The 18,338-nt window shown below is 37.6% G+C and overlaps 1 protein-coding gene across 1 annotated transcript in view; it reads left to right on the top strand.

Moving 5' to 3' along the window:
• Positions 1 to 6,603: 6,603 nt before the first annotated feature.
• MND1 (meiotic nuclear divisions 1) overlaps positions 6,604 to 18,338 on the top strand; it is a gene marked incomplete at both ends in the record, with an annotated part of 75,059 nt that continues 63,324 nt past the window's right edge. Inside the window, 4 exons of the mRNA XM_082838167.1 lie at positions 6,604 to 6,630; positions 8,427 to 8,492; positions 11,842 to 11,899; positions 15,143 to 15,291. Coding sequence (XP_082694293.1) covers positions 6,604 to 6,630; positions 8,427 to 8,492; positions 11,842 to 11,899; positions 15,143 to 15,291 — 300 coding nt within the window. The remainder of the gene's footprint in view (positions 6,631 to 8,426; positions 8,493 to 11,841; positions 11,900 to 15,142; positions 15,292 to 18,338) is intronic.

Raw genomic sequence — 18,338 nt, 5'->3', positions numbered from 1 at the left:
AGAAACATGGAACAAGTTAGAATAAAACTTTTTGTAAGAGACATATTTCCTATTTTTCATGTATTATTAAGAACTAAGTTTACTGTTATGTTGATCAAAGATAACTTTTGTTCTTTTCCTGATTGTGAATTAATAGCTGTTTGTTTCGATTTTGGTTGCGCTTGCTGGGTAAACAGTAGTTATAAGTCCAAGCATATTTTTGGAATTGGAGAAATGTGGTGTGGTCAGCCACTTCTGAGGGCAGCAAATACCATCTACTTTTAATTCTTCAAAATTGTATTAGTGGGCTTCCCTGGTGGCGCAGTGGTTGAGAGTCCGCCTGCCGATGCAGGGGACGCGGGTTCGTGCCCCGGTCTGGAAGGATCCCGCGTGCCGCGGAGCGGCTGGGCCCGTGAGCCGTGGCCACTGAGCCTGCGCGTCCGGAGCCTGTGCTCTGCAACGGGAGAGGCCACAGCGGTGAGAGGCCCTAGTACCAAAAAAAAAAAAAAAAAAAAAAATTGTATTAGTGATCAACAGGGCTGACGTTAGAAAATTTTTTTGCGGGAACTTAGTTCCCCGACCAGGGATCGAACCCGTGCCCGCTGCAGTGGAAGCGCAGAGCCCTAACCACTGAACCACTTAGGATTTCTTTAACTCCTAGTTGGAGAAGTTTCCTTCATTGTCCTCAAGTCAAATTTTGAGCCCCCTTACTTACTAATTTGAGTGTATCTCTAACTTATACTACGAGGAGATTTTCTTTAATCCTAAGTATTACATGAGCCCTTGTTGATTTTTTGGAGAAATTTCTAAATATGAAGTAATATGGCATCCTTTTACATTACTTACTTGTAAAAGGCCATGATACTCTCCCACGGTGTTTAGTAATGAAAACTCTTTGTAGTGGTGAAGGAGACTGATGAATAAGTAAGCCTGAAATCAGTGTTAGCGGATGATACACCTCATCCATATTTCTTTTTTTTTAAATATTTTTATTGGAGTATAATTGCTCTACATGGTGTGTTAGTTTCTGCTTTATAACAAAGTGAATCAGTTATACATATACATATGTTCCCATATCTCTTCCCTCTTGTGTCTCCCTCCCTCCCACCCTCCCTATCCCACCCCTCCAGACGGTCACAAAGCACCAAACTGCTCTCCCTGTGCTATGCGGCTACTTCCCACTAGCTATCTACCTTACGTTTGGTAGTGTATATATGTCCATGCCTTTCTCTCACTTTGTCACAGCTTACCCTTCCCGCTCCCCATATCCTTAAGTCCATTGTCTAGTAGGTCTGTGTCTTTATTCCTGTCTTACCCCTAGGTTCTTCATGACATTTTTTTTTCCTTAGATTCCATATATATGTGTTAGCATACGGTATTTGTCTTTCTCTTTCTGACTTCACTCTGTATGACAGACTCTAGGTCTATCCACCTCATTACAAGTAGCTCAATTTCGTTTCTTTTTATGGCTGAGTAATATTCCATTGTATATATGTGCCACATCTTCTTTATCCATTCATCCGATGATGGACACTTAGGTTGTTTCCATCTCCGGGCTGCTGTAAATAGAGCTGCAATGAACATTTTGGTACATGACTCTTTTTGAATTATGGTTTTCTCAGGGTATGTGCCCAGTAGTGGGATTGCTGGGTCATATGGTAGTTTTATGTGTAGTTTTTTAAGGAACCTCTATACTGTTCTCCACAGTGGCTGTACCAATTCACATTCCCACCAGCAGTGCAAGAGTGTTCCCTTTTCTCCACACCTTCTCCAGCATTTATTGTTTCTAGATTTTTTGATGATGGCCATTCTGACTGGTGTGAGATGATATCTCATTGTAGTTTTGATTTGCATTTCTCTAATGATTAATGATGTTGAGCATTCTTTCATGTGTTTGTTGGCACTCTGTATATCCTCTTTGGAGAAATGTCTATTTAGGTCTTCTGCCCATTTTTGGATTGGGTTGTTTGTTTTTTTGTGATTGAGCTGCATGAGCTGCTTGTAAATTTTGGAGATTAATCCTTTGTCAGTTGCTTCATTTGCAAATATTTTCTCCCATTCTGAGAGTTGTCTTTTGGTCTTGTTTATGGTTTCCTTTGCTGTGCAAAAGCTTTGAAGTTTCATTAGGTCCCATTTGTTTATTTTTGTTTTTATTTCCATTTCTCTAGGAGGTGAGTCAAAAAGGATTTTGCTGTGATTTATGTCATCGTGTTCTGCCTATGTTTTCCTCTAAGAGTTTGATAGTTTCTGGCCTTACATTTAGGTCTTTAATCCATTTTGAGCTTATTTTTGTGTATGGTGTTAGAGAGTGATCTAATCTCATACTTTTACATGTACCTGTCCAGTTTTCCCAGCACCACTTATTGAAGAGGCTGTCCTTTCTCCACTGTACATTCCTGCCTCCTTTATCAAAGATAAGGTGACCATATGTGCGTGGGTTTATCTCTGGGCTTTCTATCCTGTTCCATTGATCTATCTTTCTGTTTTTGTGCCAGTACCATACTGTCTTGATTACTGTAGCTTTGTAGTATAGTCTGAAGTCAGGGAGCCTGATTCCTCCAGCTCCATTTTTCGTTCTCAAGATTGCTTTGGCTATTCGGGGTCTTTTGTGTTTCCATACAAATTGTGAAATTTTTTGTTCTAGTTCTGTGAAAAATGCCAGTGGTAGTTTGATAGGGATTGCATTGAATCTGTAGATTGCTTTGGGTAGTAGAGTCATTTTCGTTGATTCTTCCAATCCAAGAACATGGTATATCTCTCCATCTATTTGTATCATCTTTAATTTCTTTCATCAGTGTCTTATAATTTTCTGCATACAGGTCTTTTGTCTCCTTAGGTAGGTTTATTTCTAGACGTTTTATTCTTTTTGTTGCAGTGGTAAATGGGAGTGTTTTCTTGATTTCACTTTCAGATTTTTCATCATTAGTGTATAGGAATGCCAGAGATTTCTGTGCATTAATTTTGTATCCTGCTACTTTAGCAAATTCATTGATTAGCTCTAGTAGTTCTCTGGTAGCATCTTTAGGATTCTCTATGTATAGTATCATGTCATCTGCAAACGGTGACAGCTTTACTTCTTCTTTTCCGATTTGGATTCCTTTTATTTCCTTTTCTTCTCTAATTGCTGTGGCTAAAACTTCCAAAACTATGTTGAATAAGAGTGGTGAGAGTTGGCAACCTTGTCTTGTTCCTGATCTTAGTGGAAATGCTTTCAATTTTTCACCATTGAGGACGATGTTGGCTGTGGGTTTGTCATATATGGCCTTTATTATGTTGAGGAAAGTTCCCTCTATGCCTACTTTCTGGAGGGTTTTTATCATAAATGGGTGTTGAATTTTGTTGAAAGCTTTCTCTGCATCTATTGAGATGGCCATATGGTTTTTCTCCTTCAACTTGTTAATATGGTGTATCACATTGATTGATTTGTGTATATTGAAGAATCCTTGCATTCCTGGAATAAACCCCACTTGATCATGGTATATGATCCCTTTAATGTGCTGTTGGATCCTGTTTGCTAGTATTTTGTTGAGGATTTTTGCATCTATATTCATCAGTGATGTTGGCCTATAGTTTTCTTTCTTTGTGACATCCTTGTCTGGTTTTGGTATCAGGGTGATGGTGGCCTTGTAGAATGAGTTTGGGAGTGTTCCTCCTTCTGCTATATTCTGGAAGAGTTTGAGAAGGATAGGTGTTAGCTCTTCTCTAAATGTTTGAAAGAATTCGCCTGTGAAGCCATCTGGTCCTGGGCTTTTGTTTGTTGGAAGACTTTTATTCACAGTTTCAATTTCAGTGCTTGTGATTGGTCTGTTCATATTTTCTATTTCTTCCTGATTCCATCCATATTTCTTGAGTGACTTTAATAAGCTGTTGAGCTGAGTGATAAGAGCTTTCCTAAAACAGTGTGCCTTCAGGACATTAGATTCTCCTCATTGCTTGCCTCTGCGTGGCAGATTCTTGCGGAGTCCAGGGTCTCTCAGGGAGCCGTTTATAATAACAAAATATTAGGAGCCTTTTCTAAAGCTTTGGCTCTATTTTCCACTGGTGCAGCCACAGACTAAAGTCCTAAGGGGATTCTCACTGCCCCACAGTGCCCCTAACTTAACCTTCAGATTCTGGGCTGAGAGAAACAGTGTTTTCAATCCTGGGGCACAATTAAAGCACCTCAAGATTTTAAAAATATGAGGCCAAGGGGCCCCATTTCAGAGATTCTGATTCATTTCTTATGGGATGTGCCTGGGCATCAGTAGTTTTAAAAGCTCCTGAGATAATTCTAATCTCTGTATATGGCAGTTTGAGACCAAGTGGACTAGAGAAATAGCTGAATGGGCCTTCTAACTGAGTGTGGATATCTTGCTTTATTCAGATACTGCAGAAGCCAGGGTGAAGGGAGGCTAATAACGTAATACTGAACTCTAGCTCTCTACCCTAGGTTCAGTGAACGTGTCTTCATAGTGTATGGTTTCATGGAACTGAGATTCCTTTGGTTTATCTCTCCAAGTAAGGCAATATCTGGTTATCACAGACTTCCTTATTATCAGTTCACCCTGAAATGTATTTATGGGAGTGCAGAGAGGTGTTGTGGGATTTGGGAGTCTGAATGGCCTCAAATTTTAGATACATGGTCCTGAAATTGAGGGCTGGTCTTTACAACTGCTCTTCTAACTTGGCACTAGCCTCTGGGAAGGCAAAGGCAGTTCATGTTCTGAAGAACTCTTTTTGTTTTGTTTTGCTTTGTTTTATTGAATGAAAGAGTCTTTAAATTCTATAGTACTTTACAGTTTTCAAGTTTCACACATATGATTTCATACAATCCCATAATAACACTTTTCTCCCCCACCCCTATTTTGCCCCTCCCCCCATCCTTCTCCCCACTGGTAACCACTAGTTTGTTCTCTATATCTGTGAGTTTGCTCCTTTTTGTTTTATTACTAGTTTGTTGTATTTTTTAGATTCCACATATAAGTGATATCATACAGTGTTTGTCTTTCTCTGACTTATTTCACTTAGCCCTCCAAGTCCATCCATGTTGCCACTTTTTTATGACTGAGTCATAAAAATCCATTGTGTGTGTATGTACATATGTATATAAGTACATATGTATATGTGTATTATACATATACCACATTTTCTTTATCCATTCATTTGTTGATGGACACTTAGGTTGCTACCATATCTTGGTGAATGTAAATAATGCTACTATGAACACTGGAGTGCATGTATCTTTTTGAATTAGTGTTTTTGTTTCTTTGGGATATATACACAAAGGAGTGGAATTGCTGGGTTATATGGTGGTTCTATTTTTAGTTTTTTGAGAAAACTCCACATTGTTTTCCACAGTGGCTGCACCAATTTACATTCCCACCAAAGTGTACGAGGGTTCCCTTTTCTCCACATTGTCACCAGTTTGTTATTTGTGGTCTTTTTGATGATGGCCATTCTGACAGGTGTGAAGTGATATCTCACTGTGGTTTTTTTGTTTGTTTGTTTCGTTTTGTTTTGTTTGTTTTGGGGGTTTTTTGGTGTGTTTTTTGGCTGCTTTGGGTCTCTGTTGCTGCATGTGGGCTTTCTCTAGTTGCAGCAAGCAGGGGCTACTCTTCATTGCGGTGCGCGGGCTTCTCATTGTGGTGGCTTCTCTTGTTGCAGAGCACGGGCTCTAGGCGTGCGGGCTTCATTTGTTGTGGCTCGAGGGCTCAGTAGTTGTGGAGTGCGGGCTCAGTAGTTGTGGCTCACGGGCTGTAGAGCACAGGCTCAGTAGTTGTGGCGCACGGGCTTAGTTGCTCCGCAGCATGTGGGATCTTCCCAGACCAGGGCTTGAACCCGTGTCCCCTGCATTGGCAGGCGGATTCTTAACCACTGGGTCACCAGAGACGTCCTCATTGCGGTTTTGATTTGCATGAGAGGAAGGTGTTTTAGATAGAACAACATTTTTAAAAAGGCACAGAAATGGGAAAGAGCATGCTGCAAGTGGAGAATTACAAGTAGTTTTTGTATTACAGCTTAAATTGCCTAGTTCTTCATGTTGTTATGGTAAATTTGAGGTGGGGAGTGGTACCTGTGAGAGGTAGGTTGGGGTCAGGTGACAGAAGGCCTTGTATGTCATTTTAGGGTGATTGGATACTTCTGGATGGTTGAGAGCCACTGAAGAGTTTTAAACAAGGGAGAGGCATGGCAAAGGAGAGGTTTGCTTTTTGGCAGCGTGGAATGTGGCTGGAGGGTGGGACAAAGCATGGTTAGCGGACTGCAGATATGTAGTAGGGAACAGATAATGAAGGCCTCTACTAAGGTAGAGGTAGTAGGGATGGAGCAGACAGGATCGATTTGAGAAACAGTTAAGCCCTGAAATTGGCAGAACTTGGTGATTGGTTGGATGTGGAGTAAGAGAGATGAAGGAACCTAGGGTGACTGCCAGGCCTCTGGCTCGGGTAACAAGGTGGAATCTAACTGAACTCAAGATCCAGAACAGCAGGTTTGGGGAGTAGATGTGGGAGAGGAGAGGTCAGTTTAGACCTCCTGAGTTTGACGTCTATTCAGCAGACAGGTAGGTACGTGAGATTGGAGCTCAGGCGCCCACTTAATCCAATGATGTAAAGATTTGAGTTCTCAGCATAGGTGTTTGTTAAAACCATGAAAGCAGGTGAGATCAAAGAACAGGTGTGAGGAGAGAGGGGATCAGTAGAGAAAGAACCCTGGGGAACTGCAGTATTTAAAATTGTGGACAGAGGGAAAAGAGAAAAAGATAAACTTTGAGGCTACTTATTTTACCTGTGCAACTCATCAAGGAACACTGGATGATTTGCTGTGAAAAGGGGTTAATGGGTTTCTAGACCATGTACTCTGGAATGCATTCAGAACGGCAATTCCAAATTCCTTTCCTTGTCTAGTGTAGGCTCTCGTTTCTGATGGAGTTTATGGTTGGATAGGTTTATTATTGTTGGTTTATTTATGTCTGCTTTTTATGTGGTATAAAGTATTTTAAAGTTCTTACTAAACAATTTATGTTCCTCTATAATCCCATGCAATTTTTAAGAAAGATGCAGATTACTTCAGAAGCATTAGTGTGGAATCCTCCATGAGAGTACTAGAGATTATGGTTCTCGTTCTCTTTTGTTATTTTCTGTGAATATTTGCATTGAGGAAATTTGGCGTTTTGAAAATTCAGACTTTAGCTTTAGGTATATACCCTATATAAAATATATGGTAAAATTTATTATTAAAATACATTTCAGTTACATCTTTTAAAAAATATTTATTTATTTAATTTTATTGTTTATTTTCTTTATTTTTTTGGTTGCGTTGGGTCTTTGTTGTGGCACGCGAGATCTTTTTCATTGCGGTGCATGGGCTCTTCATTGTGGCCTGCAGGTTTTCTCTCTCTAGTTGTGGCATGCAGCCTCCAGAGCACGTGGGCTCTGTAGTTTGTGGCACGCAGTCTCTCTCGTTGAGGCACGTGAGCTCAGTAGTTGTGGTGCATGGGCTTAGTTGCCCCGCGGCATGTGGGATCTTAGTTCCCTGATCAGGGATTGAACCTGCATCCCTGGCATTGGGAGGCAGATTCTTTACCACTGGACCACCGGGTAAGTCCCTCAGTTACATCTTAATTATCTTAATTTCAAGTTAGCTAAAGGGTAGTGACAGGATAATAATAACCTGAAGTAGGCTTTCATTTTCTACTTGGACACGGTTTTCCTTCCTCCAGCCTTCCCTCCACAATGCCACCTAACTCTTATCTTGTCACTCCCTGCTTTAGAAATTGCTCAGTAGCTCCTCGTGGCCTGAAGTAAAGTCCGCTCTCTTTGGCTGGACAGTCAGCCTTCCATAATCTGGCCCCAGACAACCTTTCTTGTCTCATCTGCCACTCCATCTACATACTCCACTTGTATAATAATCATCCCTGAGTGTTTGTCTTTCTGGAGCATTCCATGTACTTCTGTAACACTGTGCCTGTGTGTGATCTGTCCAGGACACCCTTCTCACCATTTCTCAACTTGCCAAAATCTTGTTCATCTCTAGCCTTCCTAGCTAACCCTCCTCCCTTTCCAGGGTGGAATTAATTTATTCTTTCCTGGGTAGCAATTTGTACATGTACCTGTTCATTAACTATAAGTAGTTATGTCTATTTATTTTCCTTGAGAGATTAAGTCTTTTGAAGGTAAATACAGTGACTTATTGGATCATTTGATAAATATTGAGTTTCTACAAAATGCCAGGCATTGTCTCAGTCACAGTTCTTATTATTATACTGGCAGCACCTACCACAAGGCTTGGCATAAAGTAGTAGAGTTGTTAAAATCCATCTTGAGGCCTCGCTCTGAGAGTTATTAAACCTCTTGGTCTCAGATGAGACCATGCATTATTTCTGATAATGTTTTGAACCAAGTTGTCTTAAAAAGCATTGTTTTGTGTTTTTTTTTAATTGCACTGTTTACTTTTTAACTTTTGTGCTTTAGTCGAAGAAAAAAGGACTAAGTGCAGAGGAAAAGAGAACCCGCATGATGGAAATATTTTTTGAGACGGTAAGTCATTTTCCTTAAGATTTTTAGTATTTTGTGTAATTTTCTCCTTAAGTTTATGTCATCCCGTGTTAACTGTATTTTTTTATTAGAAATCAATAGTGACCAATTTCCTAAAGAATGAATAAAATTCTACAAACACTTGTGGTTCCTGTGAGCTGTGGAGCATGAAAAAATCCTATCCCAGGGTTTGTAGAGTCTCTTCTATCCAGACTGCCCTATACTCTGGCACCATAATTAACTTTCTGAAGCATATATTTGATTGTGTCCCCTTTTACCTGAAAATAATAATGATAATAGCTCACATCTACTGAGTGCTTCCTAGGCGCCATTCACTATTCTAAGCACTTGGTGTAGTTATCTGATCTTATCCTTTTTAACCCTCTGAGATCCTCATTCTACAGATCTGGACATCTGAGACACAGCCTAAGATACCAGCCCTGGATCTCAAAACAAGAAGTGATAGTACTAGGATAAAAACCCAGGGGGGATCATCTGATTATAGAGATAGTGCTAAATACAGCCTCTTTACATTTATAAGCCTGCATATGGTATAACACACATGTGATGGTACATAGCCTCCTTAATTTATTCCAGTTATTCGTGCCTGCCACTAACAGGAAATATGTTTGAAGTTTCTGCTCCTAAGTGGCAGAACCAGGATTCAAACCCAGTCACGTGGCTCTAGAGCCTGTTTTCTGTACAATGGCTTTTCTTGCTTCCAGGTTAAAATCCAAACTTTTGACCTACAAAAATATTAACTTCTTACGTCTTACCTCTTGACAGAACCTTCAAAGTCTGGTTTGGCCCCAACCTACTGGCTATTTTCATTATTTACAAATATCAATATGAAGAAGGTGGGGAAAACGGCAAAATAGAATGTAAAATTAATAAGTAATGATAATACTTGACATTTTCATTTTGATAATGCAGATTCTCAGTGAAACAAGTGAAATATTTTTTTAACTGTTTGCCCTTTAAGTGAAATCTTACTAGTCTTACTTACATACAATGACTTACTAAAAGTCATTGGCAATTCAGAACAGAATATCATATTAATAATGATGATATGATTAGGACGATAAATTGATTACATTTGTAGGTAAAGATTATGACTACTTATTCTGCTGAGTTGAAATATTTTTCCTATGGTCTTAGAGCAAGAAAAGTAGATTTAATTCCTAGCAGGCAGTGGAAAGCTGGGGAGAGTGGTGAGGGGAGTTAATTTGTTCTTTATGATATTGTTGGCTGTTTTTGATTAAAATTTTTTCAACACTGCTCTCAATGACACTAATGACACTCAATAAGACACTAATGACTAAGGCACCATGACTATAATGAGTATTAGAAGTTAAAGAAGTTCAATAGTTAATGAGTTTTTAGGTAAAGATAGGAATTAATTGTATTAATTGATTGATTTCAGCTCATATATTCCTATACGTATCAATTCATATGAATACATACATAGATTTATTTGAAGTTACTAATTCTTTGCCTGTTACACTTAGGAAGAACATGGCCACAGTACAGCTCAAAGATAGTGAACTTGTATCTGAAGTCTGTATTACCTGATAGCTTTGTGACGTTAAGCAAGTTACTTGACCTAAGTCTCAGTTTCTTCATCTATTAAAAAGGCTAATAATAATTGTACCTAGTTCACAAAGTTGGTATGAGGATTGAATGAAATAATCTGTGTAAAACATTGTAATGCTCAGGTCATAAGTGCTTAATTAAAAGTTATCTAACTTTATAACTGTGTGTCTTCCATGGTATCTTTACACATAGTTTTTTGTTTTTGAGAGCTAGAACCATTGTGTTCATCTCTCCTTTATTATCTCTGTTTAATGTAGGGGAGAACCAATATTTACTTGAGACCATTTTCTCTGTCCACTTAAATGACCACACTTTAGTTCTGAGGCTAGTTCTTTGCAAGCCCATTTATTTACATAGCAACCCCACAGGGGCAGCCAGTATGTCTGGGGCTTTTCCTTGATAACCACATCTAGGCAGATGTCTCAATGAGTTCATGTTCTTTTTCCTAAGGTATTTGCAAATAGGTTTGATTAATTGGGTTTTTTTAAACGCATTAGAGGCCTGAAGTTAGTAATTTACTACATGTGCTCTGAGACCCTACAGAATTCTCTTTTAATAGTTTATTCCCAGATGTGCAAAAATTTATTTCACACTCTAGGACCAATGACTTAGTATTTTCCTTAATTTACTAAATCTTAAGTGTACTGAGATGAAGTTACTTTTCTCAACATTTCATTATTAAAGATGAAAGAATTTCACTGTGAATACCTATATGCCCAGCTTAGATTCTACCGTTAACATTTTATACTCTACTTGCTTTATCATATATATATATATATATATATATTCATCTATCCATTCCTTTATCCATCTATCAGTTCATCTTTTTTGCAGGGGGTTGTATATCTGGGCTACTGGTCTTTTGTCTGGTATGTTTTGTGAATATTGTCTTCCAGTCAGTCTTTTCAGTTTCTAAACAGTGCACTTGGATGAGCAGAAGTTTTAAATTTTTATGATGTCTAATTTCCATCCTATTGAAGTTACCTTTTCAAGTTTATGTTGGAAGAAATAGATCCCAGATTTCCATAACACTAATCACAATAATTCTGTTCTAATTACTGAATACTTCAGTCTTTTCAAATATTTCACTTTTGTTATCCAAGTTCTTTTTACCAGTTCAACCACAGCTTATTACAAGAAGAAAGGAGTATTCTGCATAGATTTTTTTCTAACCATAAGATTAAATATTCTCTGTGTATATCTTCCCATAATGTTTTGCTTTGCATGTGGTGGACATGCAGCATGTATGGGTGAATGATTGATAGACAGCCATAAATTGTATGTTTTTCTTACTTAGGTGTGGCTCTTCCATGAAACCTTAAATGTAAATAAATCTTGACAGCTGTCTGTTTTGCTTTTAGTTAGAACTGCTAATCTGTGATGTATGGTATATGCTAAGCAAAGCACTATTTGTGTTTTCTTCAAATCAAAGTGTCAGAGAAGCTGATTATCTCATGTTAACAAATGATTCATCATAACTAGATTTTATACTTCATTGGGAAGATGTTTTTTGCATTCTGCCCTCCAGTTACTTTAAAGAATTGTATGTTCATGCAAAATCTGTCCATTTTAGGTTCTGTTGAAGGTATTGAACAAGATAATTACAGTTTCTTCTAGCTCTAAAATTCTCGATTCTATTGCACTATTCACTTCCAGTCATGGTTTTTTAGTACAATATTTTATAAACATAATTATGGTAAATATAAATATATAGTAGAAAATAAATGCATGTTTTTCATCTTTCAACTCTTTTAAACAGAAAGATGTATTTCAATTAAAAGACATGGAGAAGATTGCTCCCAAAGAAAAAGGCATTAGTAAGTATCAAAACTGTGCCAGAATGTTTTGGTAAATACCCATCATCTTTCCTGCAACAGTCTTTCACTTCATGGAAACATAAATTTCTAGAGAAGAATAATGTCTATAAAAGTCCCAATGTAATGTTTCTGGGCCATGACCATGATTCTTGTGTTTGAAGTATCTGCTGTAGGGAAACTACAGTGGAATATGCATGCATGCCTGTGTGCGCACACACATACGTATACATACACACAATTATACACATTTATTTATTTATGGGTATAATTTACTTCAGAAGAAGTAAAAACTTCTTCATGTATGTTCTGGTATTTGTTAAATGTGATTTACATAGTGTATTAGTTTTCTACAGCTGCTGTAACAAATTACCATAAACTTAATTTCTACTTAACACAGTAGAAATTTATTTTCTCATAGTCTGGAGGCCAGAAGTCTAAAATCAAGGTGTTGGCAGGGTTGGTTCCTTCTGGAAGCTCTGAGGGAGAATCCATGTTATGCTTCTCTCCTAGCTTCTGGTGGCTGCCCACAGTGCTTGGTTTATAGACACATCATTCTAATCTCTGCCTCTGCCTTCACATGGCCTTCCCATTTTTTTTTTTCTCCTCTTCTGTGTCTTATAAGGACACGTGTCATTGGATTTGGGACCCACCCTAAATCCAGGATGATTTTATCATGAGGTTCTTAATTACCTCTCTATAGAACCTTTTCCAAAATAAGGTCACATTCACAGGTTCTGGAGGTTATCTTTTGAGGGGTCACTACATATGATATATATTTTTTTAAACCTTACTTTCTGATTATATAAGCTATACATGTTATTTTAACAGATTTGGAAATTATAAAAACTATAATAAAAATAAAGGTTGTTCATAATCCCTCTATTCTGAGATCACCACTGTTAACATTTTGGTGTATTTTGATATCTTATTCTTAGGTTCTGTTTATCTGTGTTTGTATGTATCTGTCCATTTCTCTGAGAGGGAACCATGCTGCATATACAGTTTTGTGTTCGTGTATTTTTCCATATACCATCATATCATCTACACTTTCCTATGTCATTTGCTTTAAAAAAAATGATTTACAACATCTGCATCTCCTAATGTTTCATTCTCTGGCCACCCACTGTGCCATAATTTGCTTAGTCCATTAGCTATTGTTGACCATCTAGGTTGTTACCAAATTTTGCTGCTAAAATTAATGTGTAATTAACATGCCATCCATAAATTTTTTCCAAGATTTATTTTTTGAGTATTTTTAGTTTCACAGCAAAATTGAGAGGAAGGCACAGTATTTCTCCTATACTTCCTGCCCCCACACATGCATAACTTCCCCTATTATCAACATCATTTACCATCATACATTTGTTACAGTTGACAAACCTGCATGGACACATCATAATCACACTAAGTCCATAATTTACATTAGTATTCACTCTTAGTGTTGTATTTTCTATGGGTTTGGACAAAAATGTGTAATGACACGGATCCATCATTATGGTGTCATTATGGTATCATACACCATATTTTCACTGCCCCAAGAATCCTCTGCGCTTCTCCACCTATTCACCCCTTCCTCTCCCCCTGCTGTAAACTTTTTTCCAAATCTCATATTACTTCATTAAGAAATGTCCCCAGAAATTGAATAGAAAAAGAGACTTGTCTAGTTTTAGGCTTTTTATGTGTGTTCTCAAATCGCCTTCAGGAAAGGCTATTATACCCAAATTCGTTTCTCAGAACTATTTTCATTTTTAGAATTCTTTGACATTTCATTTCAGTTTGTACTTCTTTATACATGAGGTTGAATGTTTTGCATTTGGTGTAGACTTTATTATTTTATTTATTAAATCTTTAAATATTTAATAGATTTTATTAAATTGGGGGATCTGCTCTAGGGAAAATTAAAATGGACTTTAAAATATGGATAATTTCTTGGTATAGTTTTACTTGATAGAAAGTAAGAATGGTTTATAATTTCAGACGTTTGTGAAATATGACTGTATTTTTACATGCTATTTTAAAAACTCTTTTCTGATTTTTAATCTTACCCCTAACCATAACATCCAATATATTTATTTATTTATTGTTTAATTTTATATAGTAGTTTTGTATTAGTTTCCTTAGCAAGAAAGGTAATACATGTTCATTGTTGGAAAAAAATACGAAAAATAAGCAAGAGGAAGGAAATAAAAATTGCCTCTTAACCTTAATTCAAGATAATTACTGTCACATAAGTGCATACTGTCTTTTAACTTACTTTTCTATATAATACATTTTGGATGTATATATATCCAGGCCATTAAATATTTTATAATGTAAATTTAATGAATGCATTGTATATCATTACAAAAAAAGTACTTTTGAGTCCCGTTATTGTACTGATTTCCAGGGTTTTGCTGTTGAAAACAGTGCTTTGACAAGCATCCTTATACATATCCATCTTTATTTTCTTTAGCTGAATTTATAAAAGTGAAATTTCTGCATAAGAGATATGCATAAACCTAAGGTTTTAGGTACATATTGCCACATTTTTCCACCCATGTTGAGAGTACCCATTTCCCTGAATCCTTTATTACAATTTTTAGTGTTTTAAATCTGGTAGTCGAGAGATCGTATCTCATGCTTTATTTTGCATTTCTTCAATTATTAGTGGGTTTGAACATTTTTCTTGTTTATTGACGATATTATTACAAATATCGTACATTTTAAAAAATATTTATTTATTTTATTTATTTTTTTGGCTGTGTCGGGTCTTAGTTGCAGCATGTGGGCTCTTCGTTGTGGTGCATGGGCTTCTCTCTAGTGTGGCGTGCAGGTTTTCTCTCTCTAGTTGTGGCGCATGGGCTTCAGGGCGCATGGGCTCTAGTTTGCGGCACGCAGGCTCTCTAGTTGAGGCACGCGAACTCAGTAGTTGTGGCACGGGCTTAGTTGCCCCCGGCATGTGGGATCTTAGTTCCCCAACCAGGGATTGAACCTGCGTCCCCCCTGCATTGGAAGGCGGATTCTTTACCACTGGACCACCAGGGAAGTCCCTGACCATACATATTTTATAGATGCCCATTGATCTATTTTATTTTTCTGTTGGAGTATTTGTCTTCTTTTGTTATTATTTTTAAAAGCTCCTTATTTATTAACTTATTGACTCAATCTATAATATTTATTGCAAGTGTTTCCTCAGTTATTGACCTTTTAATTTGATTTATGATGTGTCTTAATATGAAGTCTTTAAAAAATTATCTCTCCTAGCTGCTATGTCAGTAAAAGAAGTCCTTCAAAGCCTGGTTGATGATGGTATGGTTGACTGTGAGAGAATTGGAACATCTAATTATTATTGGGCTTTTCCAAGTAAAGCTCTTCACGCCAGGAAACGTAAGCTGGAGGTTCTGGAATCTCAGGTACACCACCACAATTTTTTTTTTAAATATTTATTTATTTATTTGGCTGCATCAGGTCTTAGTTGCAGCATGAGGAATCTTTAGTTACAGCATGTGGGATCTAGTTCCCTGACCAGGGATTGAACCCAGGCCCCCTGCATTGGGAGCGTGGAGTCTTAACCACTGGACCACCAGGGAAGTCCCACCACCACCACAATTTAAAGTAATAGATTTGTTTTGTAAGAAAGAAATTTGTTTTACTTAATCCTCTTTTCATTTAGTGGCTTCCGTTAAATTTTTAACATGCATTGTGGTACCATGACAATAACCCCATAAACAAGGTGGCTACTAAGTGACTAATGGATAGGATACACTGGACAAAGGGATGACTCACGTCCCATGTGGTATGAAGCAGGAAGGTGCAATGTTTCATCATGCTGCTCAGAATGGCATGCAATTTAAAACTTATGAATTGTTTATTTCTGGAATTTTCCATCTAATATTCTCAGACTGTGATTGACCACAGGTAACTGAAACCTTGGAATATGAAACCACAGATATGAGGGGACTACTATATAGGCAAGGAATGAAACTTTAGGGAAAGGGGCTGTGGACTTGTTTTGGGGTGAAGGGAGAAAGAATCCCGATTTTTCTGGAAGATAACAAGAACAGGAAAAGTTAAACAACAATAGTAAAGTAAATTAATTTCTCTCTGTTTAGAGGTTATGTGAGATTGTGTTTCTTCACAGGAAAATCCTCCTGAAACACCACTTTTTAAAATGATGCTCCTGGGTTTAAGAAGGTTCAACTTTATGGGGAGCCTTCTTTCAGTCAGTGTTCTTAATTACAAGCAACACAAACTAACTCTGGCTGACATTAGCAGAAAAGAAATTTATTGAAAGATATAAGATAGACTTCCAGAATCATGGGGAAGGGTGTACACACAGTTCTAAAAGTAGGCAGGAACTGAGGGAGGATACACAGCCAGACCACAGCCAGAACACACCATGAAGCCTTTCTGGTGAGGATACTGGTGCCTCAAACACTGCACCGAACTCTATTGACATTGCTGACCTCAGAAGATAACTCCACTGGCACTCCTGGCTGAAGAACCAGATGTTGCTGCCACCAAAATAAAACAAACAAACAAAAAACCACCAAGAAACTTCTGTACCAGCTCACAATTCTGGAGGTACATGAGACTGGCCAAGCCTCGACCATGTGCCCACACTCTAGTTATCAGGGGAACTGGGGAAGTAAATAATTGGGGTTTCTAGTTTCTATGGTGGGAGGTAGCTGCCTCCTTTTGGTGCCTGCAATTCGCCAAAGTAGGAAGGGGGTTTGGATCCTCCCATGATAGATACATACCCACAAAATAAATCAAGTGAAGAAGAACACAGGATTTGAAGTCAAAATAACAACAACAGATTTATTGGATACTTACTTTCCTCGGTGTGCCAGATACTATTCTAGGCATTTGGAATCCATTAGCGAACAAAGAATGGAAGCAGGAAACCAGGTAGTTAAGTTCTTGGAATCATCCAGCTATGAAGTAATGGTGGTTTGAACCAAGGTCATAGCAGCCCACCTACACCCCCTCAGCCCTAGGCAACCACCAGTTTACTTTCTGTGTCTGTAGATTTCCTTGTTCTGGACATTTCATATGAATGGGATCACATAATATGTGTCTTTCTTGACTTGCTTCTTTCATTTAGCATAATGTTTTCATGGTTAATCCATGCTGTAATATGTATCTGTATTTCATTCCTTTTTACGGCCAAATAATATTCCATTGTTTGGATATACCACATTTTGTTTGTCTCCTCATCAGTTGATGGCCATTTATGTTATTTCCACCTTTTGACTATTATGAATAATGCTGCTATAAAATTTCATGTACAAGTTTTTATGTGGACATATGTTTTTATTTCTCTTGGGAATTTCTGGGTCATATGATAACATTATATTTCATTGATTGAAGAACTTCCAGACTGTTTTCTAAAGTAGCTGCACCATTTTGCATTCCCACCAGTAGTGTATGAGGCTTCCAGTTTCATCACATCCTCACCAAAACTTGTTGTTACCTGACTTTTTGATTCCAGCCATCCTAGTGGGTTTGAAGTGGTATCTCATTATGGTTATGACTTTCATTTCCCTTATGACTAATCATGAGCATCTTTTCATATGTTTACTGGCCATTTGTATATCTTCCTTAGAGAAATGCCCATTCAGATCCTTTGCCCATGTCTCATCTCTTAAACATGATGCTGCATTTTTAAAATTATTATTAGAGTATCGTTGATTTATAATGTTGTGTTAGTTTTAGGTGTACAGCAAAGTGAATCAGTTATATATGTGTGTGTGTGTTTGTGTGTGTGTGTGTGTGTGTGTATTCTTTTCCAGATTCTTTTCCATTACAGTTTATTATAAGATATTGAATATAGTTCCCTGTGCTATACAGTAGGAGCTTGTTGCATATCTATGATGATGCATTTTGTTTCCTTGCTAGGAAACAACATGCATATTCATCACTCAGGATTTTTTTTTAAACTTAGTTATGCAATTAAAAACTTTATACAGGGTAATTTATTTTTAGGCCTTGTTACATTTTCCTGTCTTCATGACTTTTTGTTCTTGCTTTTATCCCCCTTGAGACTTCCCTCGTCTTTCCTTTCTACCTAGCCAGTTCTAAACATCTCCCCTCAGAAACCTTCTCAAGCTCCCATAGCTTACTGTGTTCTTGCCCTTCTATAAACTCCTGCAATATTTTTGGTTTTACCATAAATAAAATGTATGACTTTAGCAAATACTGCTGGTTGCCTGTCTAATAAACATTGCCCCCTTCTTCATTACTAACAAAACATTTACTATGCTGAGGGAGCAGTGTGTCTTGCTAAAAAATGTTTATCTTCCCAGATTCCCTTGCGTCTAAGAATGGCAGTGGGAAACACTTTTGATGAATGAGATGTAAGTGGAAGACTAGCTTGAGGTTTCTGAGAAAATGTTCACTTTCCTGATAAAGGCAAAACCCCTTCTTCTTATCTGTGATATGGACATGAGATCATATT

Source organism: Leucopleurus acutus, assembly GCF_964270905.1.
Source record: "Leucopleurus acutus genome assembly, chromosome: 4".
In the NCBI taxonomy this organism is placed as follows: domain Eukaryota; kingdom Metazoa; phylum Chordata; class Mammalia; order Artiodactyla; family Delphinidae; genus Leucopleurus; species Leucopleurus acutus.
This window is presented reverse-complemented; position numbering and strand designations above follow the sequence as displayed.